Source organism: Nematolebias whitei, chromosome 15 (assembly GCF_014905685.2).
Source record: "Nematolebias whitei isolate Nwh7 chromosome 15, NemWhi1, whole genome shotgun sequence".
NCBI lineage: Eukaryota > Metazoa > Chordata > Actinopteri > Cyprinodontiformes > Rivulidae > Nematolebias > Nematolebias whitei.
In genome coordinates this window covers 28,586,334-28,602,223 of record NC_056512.1, presented here as the reverse complement: position 1 = coordinate 28,602,223, position 15,890 = coordinate 28,586,334, and the positions used below count along the sequence as shown (strand labels likewise).

At 39.6% G+C, this 15,890-nt stretch overlaps 1 protein-coding gene across 1 annotated transcript in view; it reads right to left on the bottom strand.

Annotated features, from left to right (window-relative positions):
- LOC119420948 (Na(+)/H(+) exchange regulatory cofactor NHE-RF2) overlaps nt 1-15,143 on the bottom strand; it is a 37,613-nt gene extending 22,470 nt beyond the window's left edge. Inside the window, exons 1-2 of the mRNA XM_037688330.1 lie at nt 14,569-15,143; nt 12,003-12,293 (exon numbers count right to left, since the gene is read on the bottom strand). Coding sequence (XP_037544258.1) covers nt 12,003-12,293; nt 14,569-14,775 — 498 coding nt within the window. The 5' untranslated portion in view covers nt 14,776-15,143. The remainder of the gene's footprint in view (nt 1-12,002; nt 12,294-14,568) is intronic.
- Nucleotides 15,144-15,890: the final 747 nt, after the last annotated feature.

Here is a 15,890-nt window from a genome sequence, read left to right as displayed (position 1 = left end):
ATAAGTATATATATATATATTTATGTATATATACACATATACATTATATATATATATATACATATATACATTTTATATATATATATATATATATATATATACATACATTATACATATTATATGTATATATATGTATGTATCTCATCCATTCTTTGGATTTGATTAGAGACAGGTTTTGATGCAGGCTGTCCAAATTGATACTAAGTTGTATCATTTTCAACATTTTTCTTTTCACTTCAGCTATTTCTGTCTGCTGTATGAAAATAACTATTTTATCTTTTTCTTTTTAGTTTGTTTCATTTCCATAGAGAGAGTAAGTTTTCTAAATCTATGCAAAGACAGAACAGGTGGTTTGAACCTCTTTAATTTAATTTCTTCCCCAATTCTTTTTCTTATCTTTTAAATCTTTACTTTTTTTTTTGCTGATCACCTTTCACGTTTTTTCTTTTTCTCACTTTTTTCTCTTTCTTCTGTGTGAGCAGCATTTTTACACATTCAGCGATGAGGTTTGTACAAAATATATTTAACTTTATTTTAAGGTCAACTTAAACTGTGTGGAATGTTGGCAAACATTATATTTTCAGTGTGTTGGTATTTCACGGTGTTTTCTTCCTTTTCATCTGATATTTTTGCTCAGATTAAAAAAAATAGTAACTATATTTATTTCTTTCCCACTGTTTTTGTTTTTTATTTGTGATATCAGGAGATGGTTGGTGGTGGTGGGGTGATGTTTGTGGGAGTGTGCGTCCACACCCCTGTTATCAGCGTGTGGCAGAAACGTCTCACGGCTTGCAGGTGGTCGAGGTTTCGTGTGCATGTGTGCGTGTGTATGTTCAGAGTGGAAAGATCTTTGTGAATCATTTGTGGAAATTTAGACAATTTTTAATAAAAAAAAAAAATAAAACAAACATTGTTCAATGAAATTTCCTCACGTTTATTAGCTGTTTGCTTAAAAAAAAAAAGCGATTTTCAAATCCACTGCGTTTACCAAATTATTTCTCCTTTTAAATGTAACATTTTCTAGACACCAGTCAATCCAAAGTAGAACATGCACAATAATGCATATGACAACTACTGGTAGATGTGCTCCTATAGTTTGTATTAAGTTGGGTTTTGCTCTAAGTGTTAAAGAGATATTTCCACTAATAACAAAATGGCTTTATGTGTCAGGATTGGCATTTTTCCTGTTAGTTTAAAAGTCTTTTTTTGATGTTTCATTTATATAATGAGTTTAGTTATACCACGTGTGTTTTCTTTTGTATCACCTTCACTCTTCAGTCACTTTTGCTTTCTCTACCTCTGCTCCTCCCACTCTCACCTGTCCCCAGTCATCATCCAGCCCAGGCGTTTCCACCTCCTCGTCTGTCCGGTCTAAAAACTCTGTCTTTTCTCAGTTGACCATTATTAGCATCCATGTCCATGCTTCCTGCTCCTCCATAATCTGCTCCTTTAGTGTTTGTAAGTTTTGATCAGTCTCATCAGCGAATTGTCAAACTAAAGTTGGATTTTTGAGCTCTTTGTGCCAGGCTGCCATCCTTGTTCCAACGTTCTGCTAGACCCGTCACATTACAGAAGAGTTTGAAGTGCTTAGATTTGCCTAAAGTCCAACATCTGAGTGTTAACAAGTGTCTCCCCCATTAGGAAAGAACATGACCCCATTATTCACACAGACGTGACCCGGTTTCACACCAAGCTTGTGACAAACTGGGTCGGGATCACTATTAAAAACACATTTCCCCCGCAGACATCTAGTTTAATTTTTTTTTAAGCAAGAACAGCAACAACTGATTAGTGTAACTATTATTTTTATTAACACTGCTAGCTAACAGCAAGTTGCAATTTTTGTCTCGTGATTAAAGAAAACAAAATCTCAGCAGTTCAATTTAATAATGCAACTACATAATAGGGTGGCTCAGCTGGTTGAGCTGCTGCCTCTCAGGGAAAACATCATCGGATCGAATTGGACCTTTCTGGGTGGAGTTTGCATGTTCTCTCCGTGCATGCATGTTTTTATTCCAGGTACTCCAGTTTCCTCCCACAGACCAAAAACATGCATGTTAGGTTGATTGGTAACTCTAAATTGTCCCTAGGTGTGAGTGAGAGAGTGAATGGTTGTCTATGTGTCCTTGTGATGGATTAGAGACCTGTCCAGTGTCGCCCGCCTCTCGCACATTGACTGCTGGACATGGACACCAGTGACCCCGTGACCCAAAAAGGAAGAAGAAGATAAAGTTGATGGATGACCAAATCAATTATATAGGAAGAGTACTGGGCAGAGTAAAAAAAGTGTAGTAAGTAGAGCATTAAGATAAATATTCTATAATATTCAGTATAAAGTGATGTGTTAGAGTTTATTAATACATCACATCACGCATCATTTTCACATGTCAAATATTATTTGTTAACTTTAATCTGTGTTAGCACTTAAAGAGAAACAGCAGAGTATCTGCTGCTCTGTGCTGTTTGTCCTGCTAGAGTTGCCGTAGCTTCCTGTTGTACAAACATTCATTCAACCTTTATTTATACAGGTTAGTCTCATTAAGTCATTTTCAAGAGAGACCTGTTTTAGACATCCACAGATAAGGTACACACAACAATAAACAGCCATAAAACGCATATACAATGAAAAGTAAATAAAAGTTGTGACGGAAAACATAATAAAATCAAGCTACGTTATGAAACGAGGTAAATTACTAAAAACAGGAACATGTCTGCATTGATTTTTGCGTTGAACTTAACAATTGTTTAAAAATAAAAACATGCTACACTAAAGCTGTGTTTCTTTACTGAACCTGGAATAATATATTTCTACAAATCATAGCTGAAGTTCTCATAATGTGACTTTTAGTGATGACTATGAAACTTTTCATTTGGGTATAAATCATAAATCAACATGATGTGCTAGCTTTGTTGGCTTTTTTGTGTTTTCGGCGTTAAATTAACATCCACGCTAACTGTTGGTTAGCATTCTGTCATTTGTTATTGTGCATTTTTTTAATTAGACATGAAAATATAAATGAGTGTTTAAGTAAAATAAGCCACAATCGTTTAAATTTCATGATAAGCAAAATCCAACAATACTTTTATAATTACATTCTGCTCAGTTGTAGCTGATAAAGATTCCCAAACAGTTTTATAATTATTTACCATTATATATGGTCTGACACTTAAAGTGTGACTCGGCACTCTAAAAATTAATTACTGATATTAGAAAATATAAAATAAAATGAGATCACAGAATGCAGGGTGTCAAGTATCTTGAAATTTAAATTATTGTGGATTATAGTGTTAGAAATAAATAAAAACTCATATAAAATGTCTTAGAAGGTCATACAATTGTCCCCAAATGCTTCTTGGTATTAATGCTGTGATCATAAAAATGACGAGTTTGTGTTGTGTTTATTTAGACTATTTCTTTGGTCTGACAAACTAAAATGGAAAGTGGGAAATGTAAAAAGAAAAATGCAACAGTATTGGTCTCAAGTTGAATTTCCATCTCTCCGACTTCCAAATCCAGATTTTAAAGTCAAAAAAAGGTTCTCTTACAGCAGGAACCAGATGTTGATTACGACCATGCACACAGCAAATTTATAATAAAAAAACTAAGAAATGGACACCCAAGAATCAAACAAAGCAAGACTTCTCTTATTTGTCAGTTTGGACTAGAAGCAGAATTCCCAGCTGATCCGTACGGATGCAAACCGTGTGTCTGCAGCTGAACAGATCTGGAGGTGTGAGCGGAGCGGCGACAGCGGGACGTCAGAAACACAACATTCTGCTGTGGGAATGTACTCCAGCTGTGGCAGCAGATATAAACCACAGTGATGGATGAGTGGGGAGAGGTAGAAGTGAAACAAGCCACAGACATTTTCTTCACAGCCTCCAAGGATTTCAAAATCAGGACTGATTGCATAAAGAAGCAAAAACTTGTCTGCTTGGAGCTTCACATTGTCTCTACGTTTCTGTTTGGTTGAGTTTTTGAGTGGGCAGCACATTGATCAGTCTTCACTCTGGCTGCAGCCTACACAGACTCCACTATTTGCAAATCTAACAAGTGACATTTAAAACATGATTAAAAAAAGATAAAGAGGCGGAGCACATAGCAAGGCTCCCTTTAATGTGTTTAAATGTTCAGTGCAGTCGCTGAATAATGGTGATAACTTGAGTCGAGCTTTGTAACAATTATAAATACACTTTTCAGACTAGACGAGGTCTGTAATTAAACCACAAGAGCATGTTCGAAGTTTCCATTTAAACGTTGCATAATAATAAAAATACATCAGAATGTATATGTGGTTAGTGACAGTAAATTAGACATTTAGAGCTCAAATTTAAATGTCTTAAATGATATTTTATTAATCACAGAATGGAATAATCAAATCACGTTAGATCATCATAATCTTTAGAGTGGAGCCCTGTGCTGTTGATTCACTAAAGTGCTCTTAGTTGGTTTAAATATTACCAAACAGACTGAAGCTTTCTATCACCATCTCCTGCACCTCTCACAAGTGAGGTTCCCCAAGGCTCTGGTCTAGGTCCACCTTTCTTTCTGTTTCCATCTGGGTTTATTCCAAATAAATATGTAATTTCTTTACACTCTTATTCACAAAATCAATCTTACTTTACAAAGGAAGACCAAAGCTTTTTGCAAGACTTTGTTGGACTGTGTTGGTCACAATGACCCATGAAGCCTAAGTTCTAAAACAAAGTCATTGTGGCTCAGTTTGACCCAAGGGCAGCTGGAGGGGTAGAATCATAGATGGCATTGCACATCCTTAACATCAAAATGGATATAATTCAGTCCATTGAACTAAATTGCAGAGATACACATACTTTGAGTGTAAACAGATTTTTCTTTAAAACTTTGGCATTCAAAAAAATGCGTGACCTTACACTTATTTATATTTTTTAACTTTCATTTAACATTTATATTTGTTTAGTTTGTCTTCATTCATTTTTTTGTTATTGCACAGCACATTTTTTAACACCTGTTGTTTTAAAAGGTGCTGAATAATACGTTTAAATTAGCTTAAATTTGGTTTCAAAGTTCTTACAACAATCGAGTGTTGGCATCAAGGCCCAACATATCATTTTAAAGCAGATCATAAATTTAATAGTCTGGATTTAATTCAGTCCACATGCAGCAATTCTAAAATTATCTTTATACATTTTGCAGCAGTTGTTTTGGTTATTTACTTTCTTGGAATACACAAATTTACAATAAAAACAATTAATTGTTGTGTCTTAACTAATTTATCTCTCATATTTTTGCTGAAAGCGTCAACAATTTTCATTTGGAATACATTTTTCACTGAGTTTCTGAATTCAATGCTTGGAATTCAGAGACATGAATAAATCTGTTTAACAATCCCATTCTCTGTGAGCGATTATTTCCTATTCTCTGCAGAGAAACGGTGAAGTTAACTTCCTCTGGGTCACAAAGACGAGGCTCGAATATATTGTCGGCTCCGCAGAGGGAGATAAAACATAAACGCAGAGCTGTGCTCGACCTCACATACCAACCCACGCACTTTTAAAACAATACGCTCAGTTGTTCGTATCGCCCTGACATTATGCACCTTCCACTAAGCTTTTGATTCATTTATTACCCCAACACACACTTAAACACACACACAGACTGAATCAGGACCCCTGATGTAACACCAATGGTATTCAAAGCTGGGGGTGGGGGGTCTTTAACACCAGCTCCAGATGTTCGTATGAAGAAATGTTCTCAAAGTGGAGACAACTCAAAGCTAAAATGTTTAACGTAATCTGAAGTTTGTCACCGTCTTGTTTTTCTTGATCCATTTGAACAGAGCTGTGGTTAAAAAGACAATATCAACATTGTTAATAAAACGCAACAGAAAATTATATATTTTATCGGAGCAACAATTCAGATTTTGTTCTTTTCTGATAACAAAAACCAAACTCCTGGTCAATCATCAGGCTGAAGTATTGACAATGTTCAGATGATCTCTTGCTGTTCCGTTAAAGCTAACAGGAAACATCTTTTCTCCATTATCTCGGGCAAAATGAGAAGCTGGGCCAGGAAACAGGTCAAGGTCTGAGTCCTGTCATGGTTTCTGTTCCTACTGTTTTTATAAACTAATGGTCAAAGATAACCAGTACTTTTGGAGGTAGGATCAGTGACCCAAAACCAAACGGGAAGGAGCAAAACTGGAAGTTCAGAAAAATGTTCTGTTTACTGATCAATCTGTCGTTTAATGCTAAAAAACAAAAAATACACAAATCTAAATAAACTGAGCTTTTACTTGTCATATATGGAATTCATTATAAAGGAATCCAACAGAAGATTTTTTGAGGATAAACTGTTTGGTTCTGCTTCTCTTCCCGTTTTCTCTTGTTTAGTCTGTTGTCAAGTTGGAAAACAGTCATTTACAGTTTTACCACCTGGGACACACGTGTGCGTCTGTGGCTGCGCACAAATGCGCACGTAAACCTCCATGCTTGACCATAAAGACAAAATCATGCAACATGGTTGCATGTGCACACAACAAATCTTATTAAAAGTTCAAACTGAGACCCGCAGGCTAAACACGGCAGAATTAGGTTAAACTCATGCACTCCCTTAAACAACGGCCTCCTCCTCCAACTCTGAGCATTTTACCAGGTGTGTTGGCTCGGATTAGAAGCAGATGGCCTTGAAAAGCTCCTGCAGATCTTTAACATGATGTACTGTAGATATATATATATATATAGTATTTTAAAAATACAAAACGCTGCTCACATGTACGCTGACAGGAAAATCAATCGTCTGGAACATTTCAGCTGCTTCTTACTCTGTCTGACGTGACCATGCTGAGAAATAGAAACAATACAAGTATAAAATAAAAAGAAATGCAGAAACATCTTCTGCTAAATGCTGTCTTTGCACATTCATGCAAACTCCTCGGTTTTCCCTATGTGGACTGTCATCTTAAATAGGGATGCACAATATTATCGTCATCGCATCGGTATCGGACGATATTAGCGATAAAGTTAAATTTCGGACATCGGCCATTCCATCAAAATAACTCGCCGATATAAAAAGCGCCGTTTTTGTATGACAACCAGTAACAAGGATGCCTGCAGCACCAGCACAACACTATGACATCACATGCGCTGTTGAGTTTAGATTTGTGTAAATTTACAAATTTGTACTGTTTGAGTGTTGTCATTGTTGGAGAGAGTAAATGTCATGAATAAATTTGACATTAAACATAATCCAAGTTGAAGTGTTACATCATTTTCAGCCCACTTTTTATTATCTGTATTTGGCAGCAGGCCAAACTGACAAAGACCATGCAGAATAATGTAGTATTTTAATTCCACCGCAGAGAAAGATATGTAGTCTCTAAATAGGTCTAGGGACAAAATATCGGTATTGGTATCAGTTATCAGCCAATTAAGTTTTAACATATCGGCATATCGGATATCGACCAAAAATCCAATATCGTGCATCCCTAATCTTAAAGTCTGTCAGTGCTGCTACAAAACAAACCAACAAAAGCAGCTGAGAATGCACCAGTGCATGTGTTTGTGTGGGGAAAAAATAAATCAACATACTAAAAGATTCTGTGCAGGACCCAAGGGTGCAGACAGATCACAGGCAAGCAGGCATATTTCCACATAAATCTGTTGTATAAATAAAGACAAAACAGGACTGGAAACATGAGTCAGGACACAAACCAGAGCTCACGTATGAGGATCTGACAGTAAAGGAATAAAACCAGAGAGCTTAATCTGCTGGAGGGGATGATTAGGAAGTGAGAACAGGTGGGATGATTGCAGACTGCTGACAGGTGTGTGTGATAACTATTACAGGGTAAAGAAAACCGTCAACAGGAAACAAACATCTATCCATTATCTCTACCTGTTTCTTCCTATCTGGGTCACGGGGGTCGCTGGTGCTCATATCCAGCAGTGATGAGGCGGGTTACATGAGAAAAACACATTCACGCCAATAAAGAGTTACCATTTAGGCTAATGATATAAAAGCTAATGATATTGCAGTAGTCCCTCGTTACTTCACGGTTTTTCAACGATTGTCAACTTTAATATTGCTCACATGATTGGGACAGTATGGGATAAAAAGTTGGAACAGGTGCTGCCATTTTGTAGTTTTCTTTCAACAAGCCTATACTGTAACGCCAGTCAAAAAGAAATACACTACCCAGAAGCCAACAGTGCTTCCGGCCACTGTTTTCTGCTGAAATGGAGGGAAAGTTTTGCAACGCAAACTCACAGAACTGGCAGGAAAGTTGCAAATAATTCTGAAGCTCAATTATTCACGTGCACATCAGCCTGGACGGGGCGGTGGGCTTTGTCGCTGCAGGGTAGGTCTGCCCAACTGGAACTGAGCCCGACCAGAACTGAGCTGCTGTTCTGCAGAGCTGGTGAGTAAAATATTGCAGTACTGTATAGTACATATACGTATGTTGTTAAATTTATATAGGTTAAGACTTTAGAACATTGCAAGAGTGTGGGAAGTGTTACAACAACGACACACTAGGTTGTGGATAAAGTTCATGGAGATCATGAGAGAGACACAAAGTCAGCAGACATTAAAACTTTTGGATCAAATTTAGATGACTGATTTACATTGAAACATGTGTGAGTGGACGATCATGCACGTGTGCATGTGTGACGCTAAAACAAGGTTCTGGTGAGAAAGTGACACCCAACACGTTTTCTAAAGCATACCACAGGGACACACCTCTTTGTGTGTGTTTGTGTGTGTGTGTGTGAATGAAGTGGAGGAAGACCAGAGCTCTGACACCTCAGGTGTGCGTTTTGGTAAAGTGATCCATCTCATCCCTTGGCACATAATGTTCCTCAAGCCTCAGCGTTTCATTCACTGCATTTCCTCTGGCCGTCATCAGAATGGCCGACAAATTAGAAAGTAAAGTTTAATTTGTTAACCTTTATTGAACCAGACGAACCCTAATGAGGTCCCAAATCTCTTTTGCGAGGGAGGCCTGGGCCTTAAGGAAGCCTAAGCATGCATGTTTTTGGACTGTGGGAGGAAACTGAAAGAACGCGCACACAAGCATGAGGAGAACATGCAAACTCCACCCAGAAAGACCCCAGGTCCAAACTGGTGATTGAACCCAGGGCCTTATTCCTGTGATGCAACAGTGATAACCACTAAGCTTTTAAACACCACTTTTAAACAGATGTGAGGTATAAAGCACTAAAAGTTAAGACTGAGGTTTCAAAAATAATCTGCAATCCTAACTTTAGGTTATGAAAAAACAAAAAACAAGATCTCCACAATTTTCTGGCCTTTTCTGTGACAGCGATGATAAAGATCCAAATAGAGGATAAAAATGAGCAAACCACACACATGCCGTATCCTAAATACACATATAATCTGGAAACTCTGCTGTTTGACAAGTCAAGAAGCAAGTAAACACAGAGGAACGCAGCACAAAGTCAACCCTGGAGATGAGTGACCATAAAACAGAGGAGAGCTGCAGAGTCCTCTTGTGTGGAGAACACATGCACAAACAATCACGAAACCTCCAGTGAGGTTATTTATTGGACAAATGTGAAGGTAACCACAGTTGCAGAAAAGTTCCTGCTTACTTTGACTGTTGCTGCGAAGAGAGAAGAGTAAAAGGAAAACATTTGTTTTATTTGGCTTACATTTTTAGGATTTTCAGTCTGCAGATGTATTTTAAATTCAGAAGAACTGATGTTTCTTTTATAGATGAATAAAATTGAAGCCCTGAATCTCTTTATCCTCAATCTCAGGGACCCTCCTCTAATTCAGCATTTAAGGATGAGTTGCTCTGATTCTTAAAGATAGGCTAAATACAAAAACACTTATCAGTCAACCTTTAATTAAGGGCTTTGATTACGTACTTCTCTGTATTTCCATATGCAATAATAATAATAATAATAATAATAATAATAATATAGTAAAATAATATAATCTTTGACAGGAATCTTGCATCTATTTTGTATTTTACTTTACTTGTAGGTTCATTAGGAAACAAACAAGCCACTATCCAGCAGTGGGGAACCCCGAAGGCCTTCTATACCTTCAGAGAAGGCCCAATAATTTCTGTCAAAGTCTCTCCAGGATGAGTTTGTTCAGTAACTGACAGGAAAATAAACCAATCACAACATTTATGTAGCACGGGCAGGACCAAAACACAAGACTCTGAGCCGTCAGGAAGGCCCTGCAAAGAGTTTTTTTTCTTTTTTACCACATTATTATTTATAATGCATTCAATTGCAACCTATAATTTTTTTTTTAAATCACAGTAAAATTGTAATTGCTCTAAAAAATAATGGTCAAATGTTTCATTTAGGTTTACATTGATCATTTTTATATTACAATTCTTCAGTTTCATTATATGATGAAATTTTACAGTAACAGTAAGTTATTTGAATTACATGTACTGGAACACAAGCGGCTGTGTGAGTCGCAGTGCCTTCTGGGTAATATTGGGACAGAAATGGGTGTATTCTTTCAAGTAATGTATTCAGATGGGTTGTCCCTAATGGCTGCTCTGTCTACTCTTGGCTTAGCATCTATGTTCAGGTTGTTTTTAGTGGCTGTAGAAGAAACAGAAACCATCAGTCAGATGTTGTACCTGAATGTGTAGAAAGGATAAAAAGCACTTCATGTGAGTTCCTTTGTTGTGAAACTGAAAGTACAAAATATAAGTACACTGCACCCCTATAAAGCTTTTAATTCCAAAGTGTTGAAGGTTATTACAATATTGCTTCCTCCTGAAGGCTTAGCTCTTACAGTGTTTGACTGACATCCAGAAATCAACGACCACTGCATCCCAATTGAAACTTTTTCTTGTGAAATGAAAATGGAAGCATGGTAACATGAAACACTAGTTTGTGCAGTTCAGCTAAGTGGTTGAATGGGTGGTACCAGTACAGTCTTCTTTTTCTCCCAAACACACGGCAAACGTTTGTTTTCCCCTCCTGTATGTGGTGGGAGCTCACTTCCAACTAATCTTCAGATTTAGCATTGACTTCTCTGAGTCTCAGCCCCCGTATTCTGCTACGTCTTAAAACATAAAATATGAGACAAATGTGCTGCTGTCGGCACATTTGGAGCTCCATTGGATTAGCAAGAGGAAAACCAAGGTCTACTGTCAAAATCAAAAAAATAAACCACAAAACCAATTAGCATATCTGTACTGGTCATAGCTTCTTGTTGTTTCTCTTAGTTTCATTGCTGACCAGACTGTTTTATCCCCCGTTTAAATGAAAGCCAAACCCACCCCCTCAGCTAGGAGCATAAAAGAGGACTGCAGAAGATATTGAACGCTGAATCAGTGCATTGTGTCAGAGCCTCATCTTTTAAAGCTATTGGATTCATTAGGACAATAAAAGCAACACAATTCCCAAACCTGGCTCCAGTGGCCGCTCCAAACGCTCCCCACAGAACACAGAGCCAGCATTAAACAATGACCCCAGCACATTTAAAATGGAGCTGATTGGACCTGTCAGTCCTCATGTAGAAATCGGGCCTGAGCGCTGCTTGCATGTCAGCAGGGCAAACCTAAAATCAAAAACACGTGTGTAGATGCAGAAAGCAGAAGTCGACTCGTCTCTCTGATAGCTGAAACCAAATCTGATTGGACCTGTGCTCTGTAACACATTGCCACCTGAGCATAATGAAAACCAAGCTGCCAAACGCTTATAGGTCTTTATGTAATTACTGAATGTAAAGTGGGGAGAAACACGAGCATATTTCTTTACATTGTGAACAACACCCCGCATTATGACTTCTAACAGGTTCCACCTCCTGACATTTCACCTTCTTCTTTCCCTCTTGCATCTGGAATGTGTCTAGCTCACACATTCAATGAAACACTTGCGTGAAAAGTTGCAGAACCTGCACAACTCCTTTAATCGGATGCGGCGCAGCAGTCAGACAACAAGTGTGAGGCGTGTTCAAGCAGAATCTGTGGCTTGCATGCCTGCAGTCCTATAGGAAATGTGTTTTTCTTCTACATCCATCCTACCTTCTTCACAGCCTTTGATGGTGACCTCCTAGTGGGCTTCTGCACCTGGCTGCTCTGCGTGGAGGGCTGCTTGGACACAGAGCCGTTCTGGCGCTTCTTGGTGGGGGAGGCGGGGGTCGAGGACGGCACCGGAGACGGGGAAGCAGGGGGTGAAGGTGCAGCAACTGCCGTCCCGAGAATGGCCATGTCCTCCGTGGCTGTGAGATGGAGGCTGCGCAGGCTGTCGTACGTCTCCTGATCAACCACCAGCAACCGCGTCTCATGGTCCACTGCCTTGATCCGCTGCACCACCTGACAGGCAGACAGAATGACTCGTCATCATTTTGTTTGGAGAAACATTAAAATAAAAGTTAAAAATACAACAAATCCATCCCATATGTTGGCTTTGAACAATCATTACAGCTGAAAATCATCGCACTTTCTGAATGTTTGGTTTAAGGGGATACAACTTTCATACTTTAACTCAACATCACTTTGAATAATCAATTCTCTTTATATCAATAACTAGTTATTTTTACTTCATTGCTCTTACCCAGTGGGTTTTGTCTTATTCTTAACCAAATCCTACCCACATGAGTAGATTATAGTAATATCCATCCATCGTCTTTACCCACTTCTTCCTTTTAAGGTCACTGGTGCCCATATCCAGCAGTGTGAGATGTGGGGGACACCCTGGACTGGTCTCCAGTCCATCACAGGAGCACAGAGACAATCAACCATTCACTGTCACTCACACCTAGGGACAATTTAGAGTTACCAATCAGTCTAACATGCATGTTTTTGGTCTGTGAGAGGAAACCGGAGTACCCGGAGAAAACCCACGCATGCACGGAGAGAACAAGCAAACTCCACCCAGAAAGGCTCCCAGCCGGGATTTGATCCGGCAACCTTCTCACTGAGAGGAGACAGCTCTACCAACTGCACCGCTGTGCCACCTATAGTAATATTGATTGCTTTAAATTGTCAGCTGTCACTGCAGGTACAAAATGATTAATTTTTCATACCCACAAATGTCTGGGTACAAAGTGACCAAAACTGGAAAAAAACAAAAAGTTTAAAGTAACCACCATTTTCCTGGGTTTGAACTTTTGGATTAAAAAAAATATATATATTTTAAATCCCTGGTTGGTCAAGCAGTAAATTGTCTAATTTCGGTCAAACGTGATCTGATTGGTGAATTTTCCTCAACGTAACAACAATAGATAAAAAAGTGTCAAGAAATCAAGTCAATTTTCCTGAAGTGAACATGAGTTGATTTTCCTTCGTCTAGAACTGACAGATGACTGAAAATCTTCTGTTGGGTAGTGAAACTTCACAACACAACCACGTTAGGCAAAATACAATCACAAATCTACAAAAGTAACAATAACAAAAAGATAATGAAAAGCAACACATCCAACAACATATATCTAAAAAAAAAAAAAAAAAAAAAAAAATGGGTTTCATGTAGCTAAAAATTAGAATCACCAATTACAATAATAAACCCAGGGGTTCCCAACCCTGGTCCGAGAGGAACACCATCCTGCATGTTTTAGTTGTTTCCCTGCTTTGACACACCTGATTTGAATGAATGGGTGATTAACAGGCTTCTGCAGAACTTGATGAAGCCATTAAATCATTGATTCAGGTGTGTTGAAGCAGGGAAACAACTAAAACAAGCAGGATGGTGTTCCTCAGGGACCAGGGTTGGGAACCACTATTGTTTAGTAGGTTCTCTTTTACATGTTTGGATGCCTTTTTGGTTTTGTTGGTTGTTTGTCTCTATGTGTCCCTGAGATGAACCTCTGATCTGTCCCCTGCCTCTTGCACAGTAACCCCTGCAACCCAACAAAGAAGAAGCAGATGAAGATAATGGATGAATGGAAGTTTTATTTAATGTTGTAACTCCTTTTACCCTCCTGGGCCACTGTATTTGTGAAACCAGAACAATGTTTGAGGTCAGTCCTGGAATACGATGTGTGAATGGGAGAATTAAAGAAGTCATTCTGAATCCGCTCATGCAAATAACAAAACATTCACACTGTGATGTTTTGAAACAGTTTAGATGTGCTCGAGCATCATCATCCAACACCAGAAGCACAGGATGAAGTGAAAATGACAGCTCATGTCATGTGTCAAACTAAAGTTGATGAACAGGGAATGAACAGTGGAAAGAATGTGTTCAGAGCCCCAGTTGGTTGAAGCCCAGCTGCACACAGAGCCAGGACTGGAGACAGTTTGAACCTGATTTACAGTGGCAGCAGATATTTGCAGACACTTCTTGGCTCAGACACATGGCTGAACAGGCAGAGGCTGGTTAGTCTGGGACTCGTATCTGGAAAGGTCTTCTTATCAGCAGACAAACAGCCAAAGTCTTTATTAAAGAGGACGCATCTGGGTTTTTTAAGCTCTGTCTGCACAAAATGCAGTAAGACAGATAAAGCTGGTTTTAGTGGTTGTTGTTAATGAAAGTGCTCAGACAAAACCTCCTGAAGCGTGCCAACCTGTGTGACCTGTTGATGCACCCCTGCAGAAACCCAGGGCTGTAACTCGAGTCCAAATCATAAATATGAATGGAGCCACTCGCCTGGTGGTGCGTCTCCTTCTCCACGTTGACTCCGTTCACCTCCACCACTCTGTCCCCGGCGCGCAGCCCCGACTCCTCCGCTGGGGACGCGGGCTCCACTTTGCGGATGAACTGTCCACTTTTCCCCTTCTCTCCGTGCAGGTGGAACCCATACCCGTTCTCCCGTTTGGCGATGACGCACAGCCGCGGTTTGCGCGCGTTGGCCATTTGCTCTGATCGCCTCCTGCAAGTTGGAGAATGGTGGGGGGAAATGCACAAAAACTGGTGGGAGTTCAGAAGGAGAGGGCTAAACTTCCAGCGTGCATCATGGCTGCTCCGTGCACATCTCACATCACAGCAAAAACAACTTAAAAAAGGCGAAAGCACAGAAAGACGACAGGAGTTTTAAAAGCTGCAGAGTTTCAGTTTCCTGCGGACAGCCCAAACGGATCGTGTGTCTTCTCTTCTGGTCCAGAGCTGACCCGATCCTCCAGAACCTCCAGCAGAATGTCACTGCAAACACTGGCAAACCTGCGGAAGGACCCTGATCACGACTCCCTGCGTGGATCCATAACCACAGTCCGGGGAGAGAACATCCCGCTGCAGCTCCGAGCTGAAGTTTGCGCACGATCCGCAGCGTGCGCGCAACAGCACCACCTTCCACCAAAACAGAGGCAGAGGGAGGATTGAAAGTGATGCAATGATGCCCCTCGGCGGCAGCGAAACAGCTCGGGAATCACTGGTTTCCAGAAAGTGGACTAACTATGGAGCTAAACTAGTCTAAAAAAATATTCACAAATGTGCAAGACAAGATGCGTTCAATAAGATCCAAGTACGCATCTTGGTGTACCACGTGTGAATATTTTTAGACTAGCTCCATAACAACTGGCAGGCTGTCAACAACTGCACCAGACTCTGTCTCTCTTTAAATTTACTGTACAGTAAAAACATTACGCCAAACAGCAGAACGAACACGAGTCTGTGTGAGCAGTTGAGCACGCATGAACACAGCAACATGAAACAGATCAGCAGCAACATGAAACAGATCAGCAGCAACATGAAACAGATCAGCAGCAACATGAAACAGATCAGCAGCAACATGATGTGGTTTTTCACAGTGATTATTTTGGTTAGAGATTCATGAGTCTAACAGCCTCAGGGTAGAAGCTGTTCCTCAGTCTAGTGGTTCTACACTTAATGCTCCTCAACCTCCTTCCTGAGGGGAGTGGGGAAAAAGTGTGTGTGTTGGGTGAGTGATGTCCTTCAGGATGCAGGTGGCCCTCTTCCTGCATCTGGGGGTGTAGATGTCTGTGATGGTGGTGAGACTGACTCCAACAGACTTC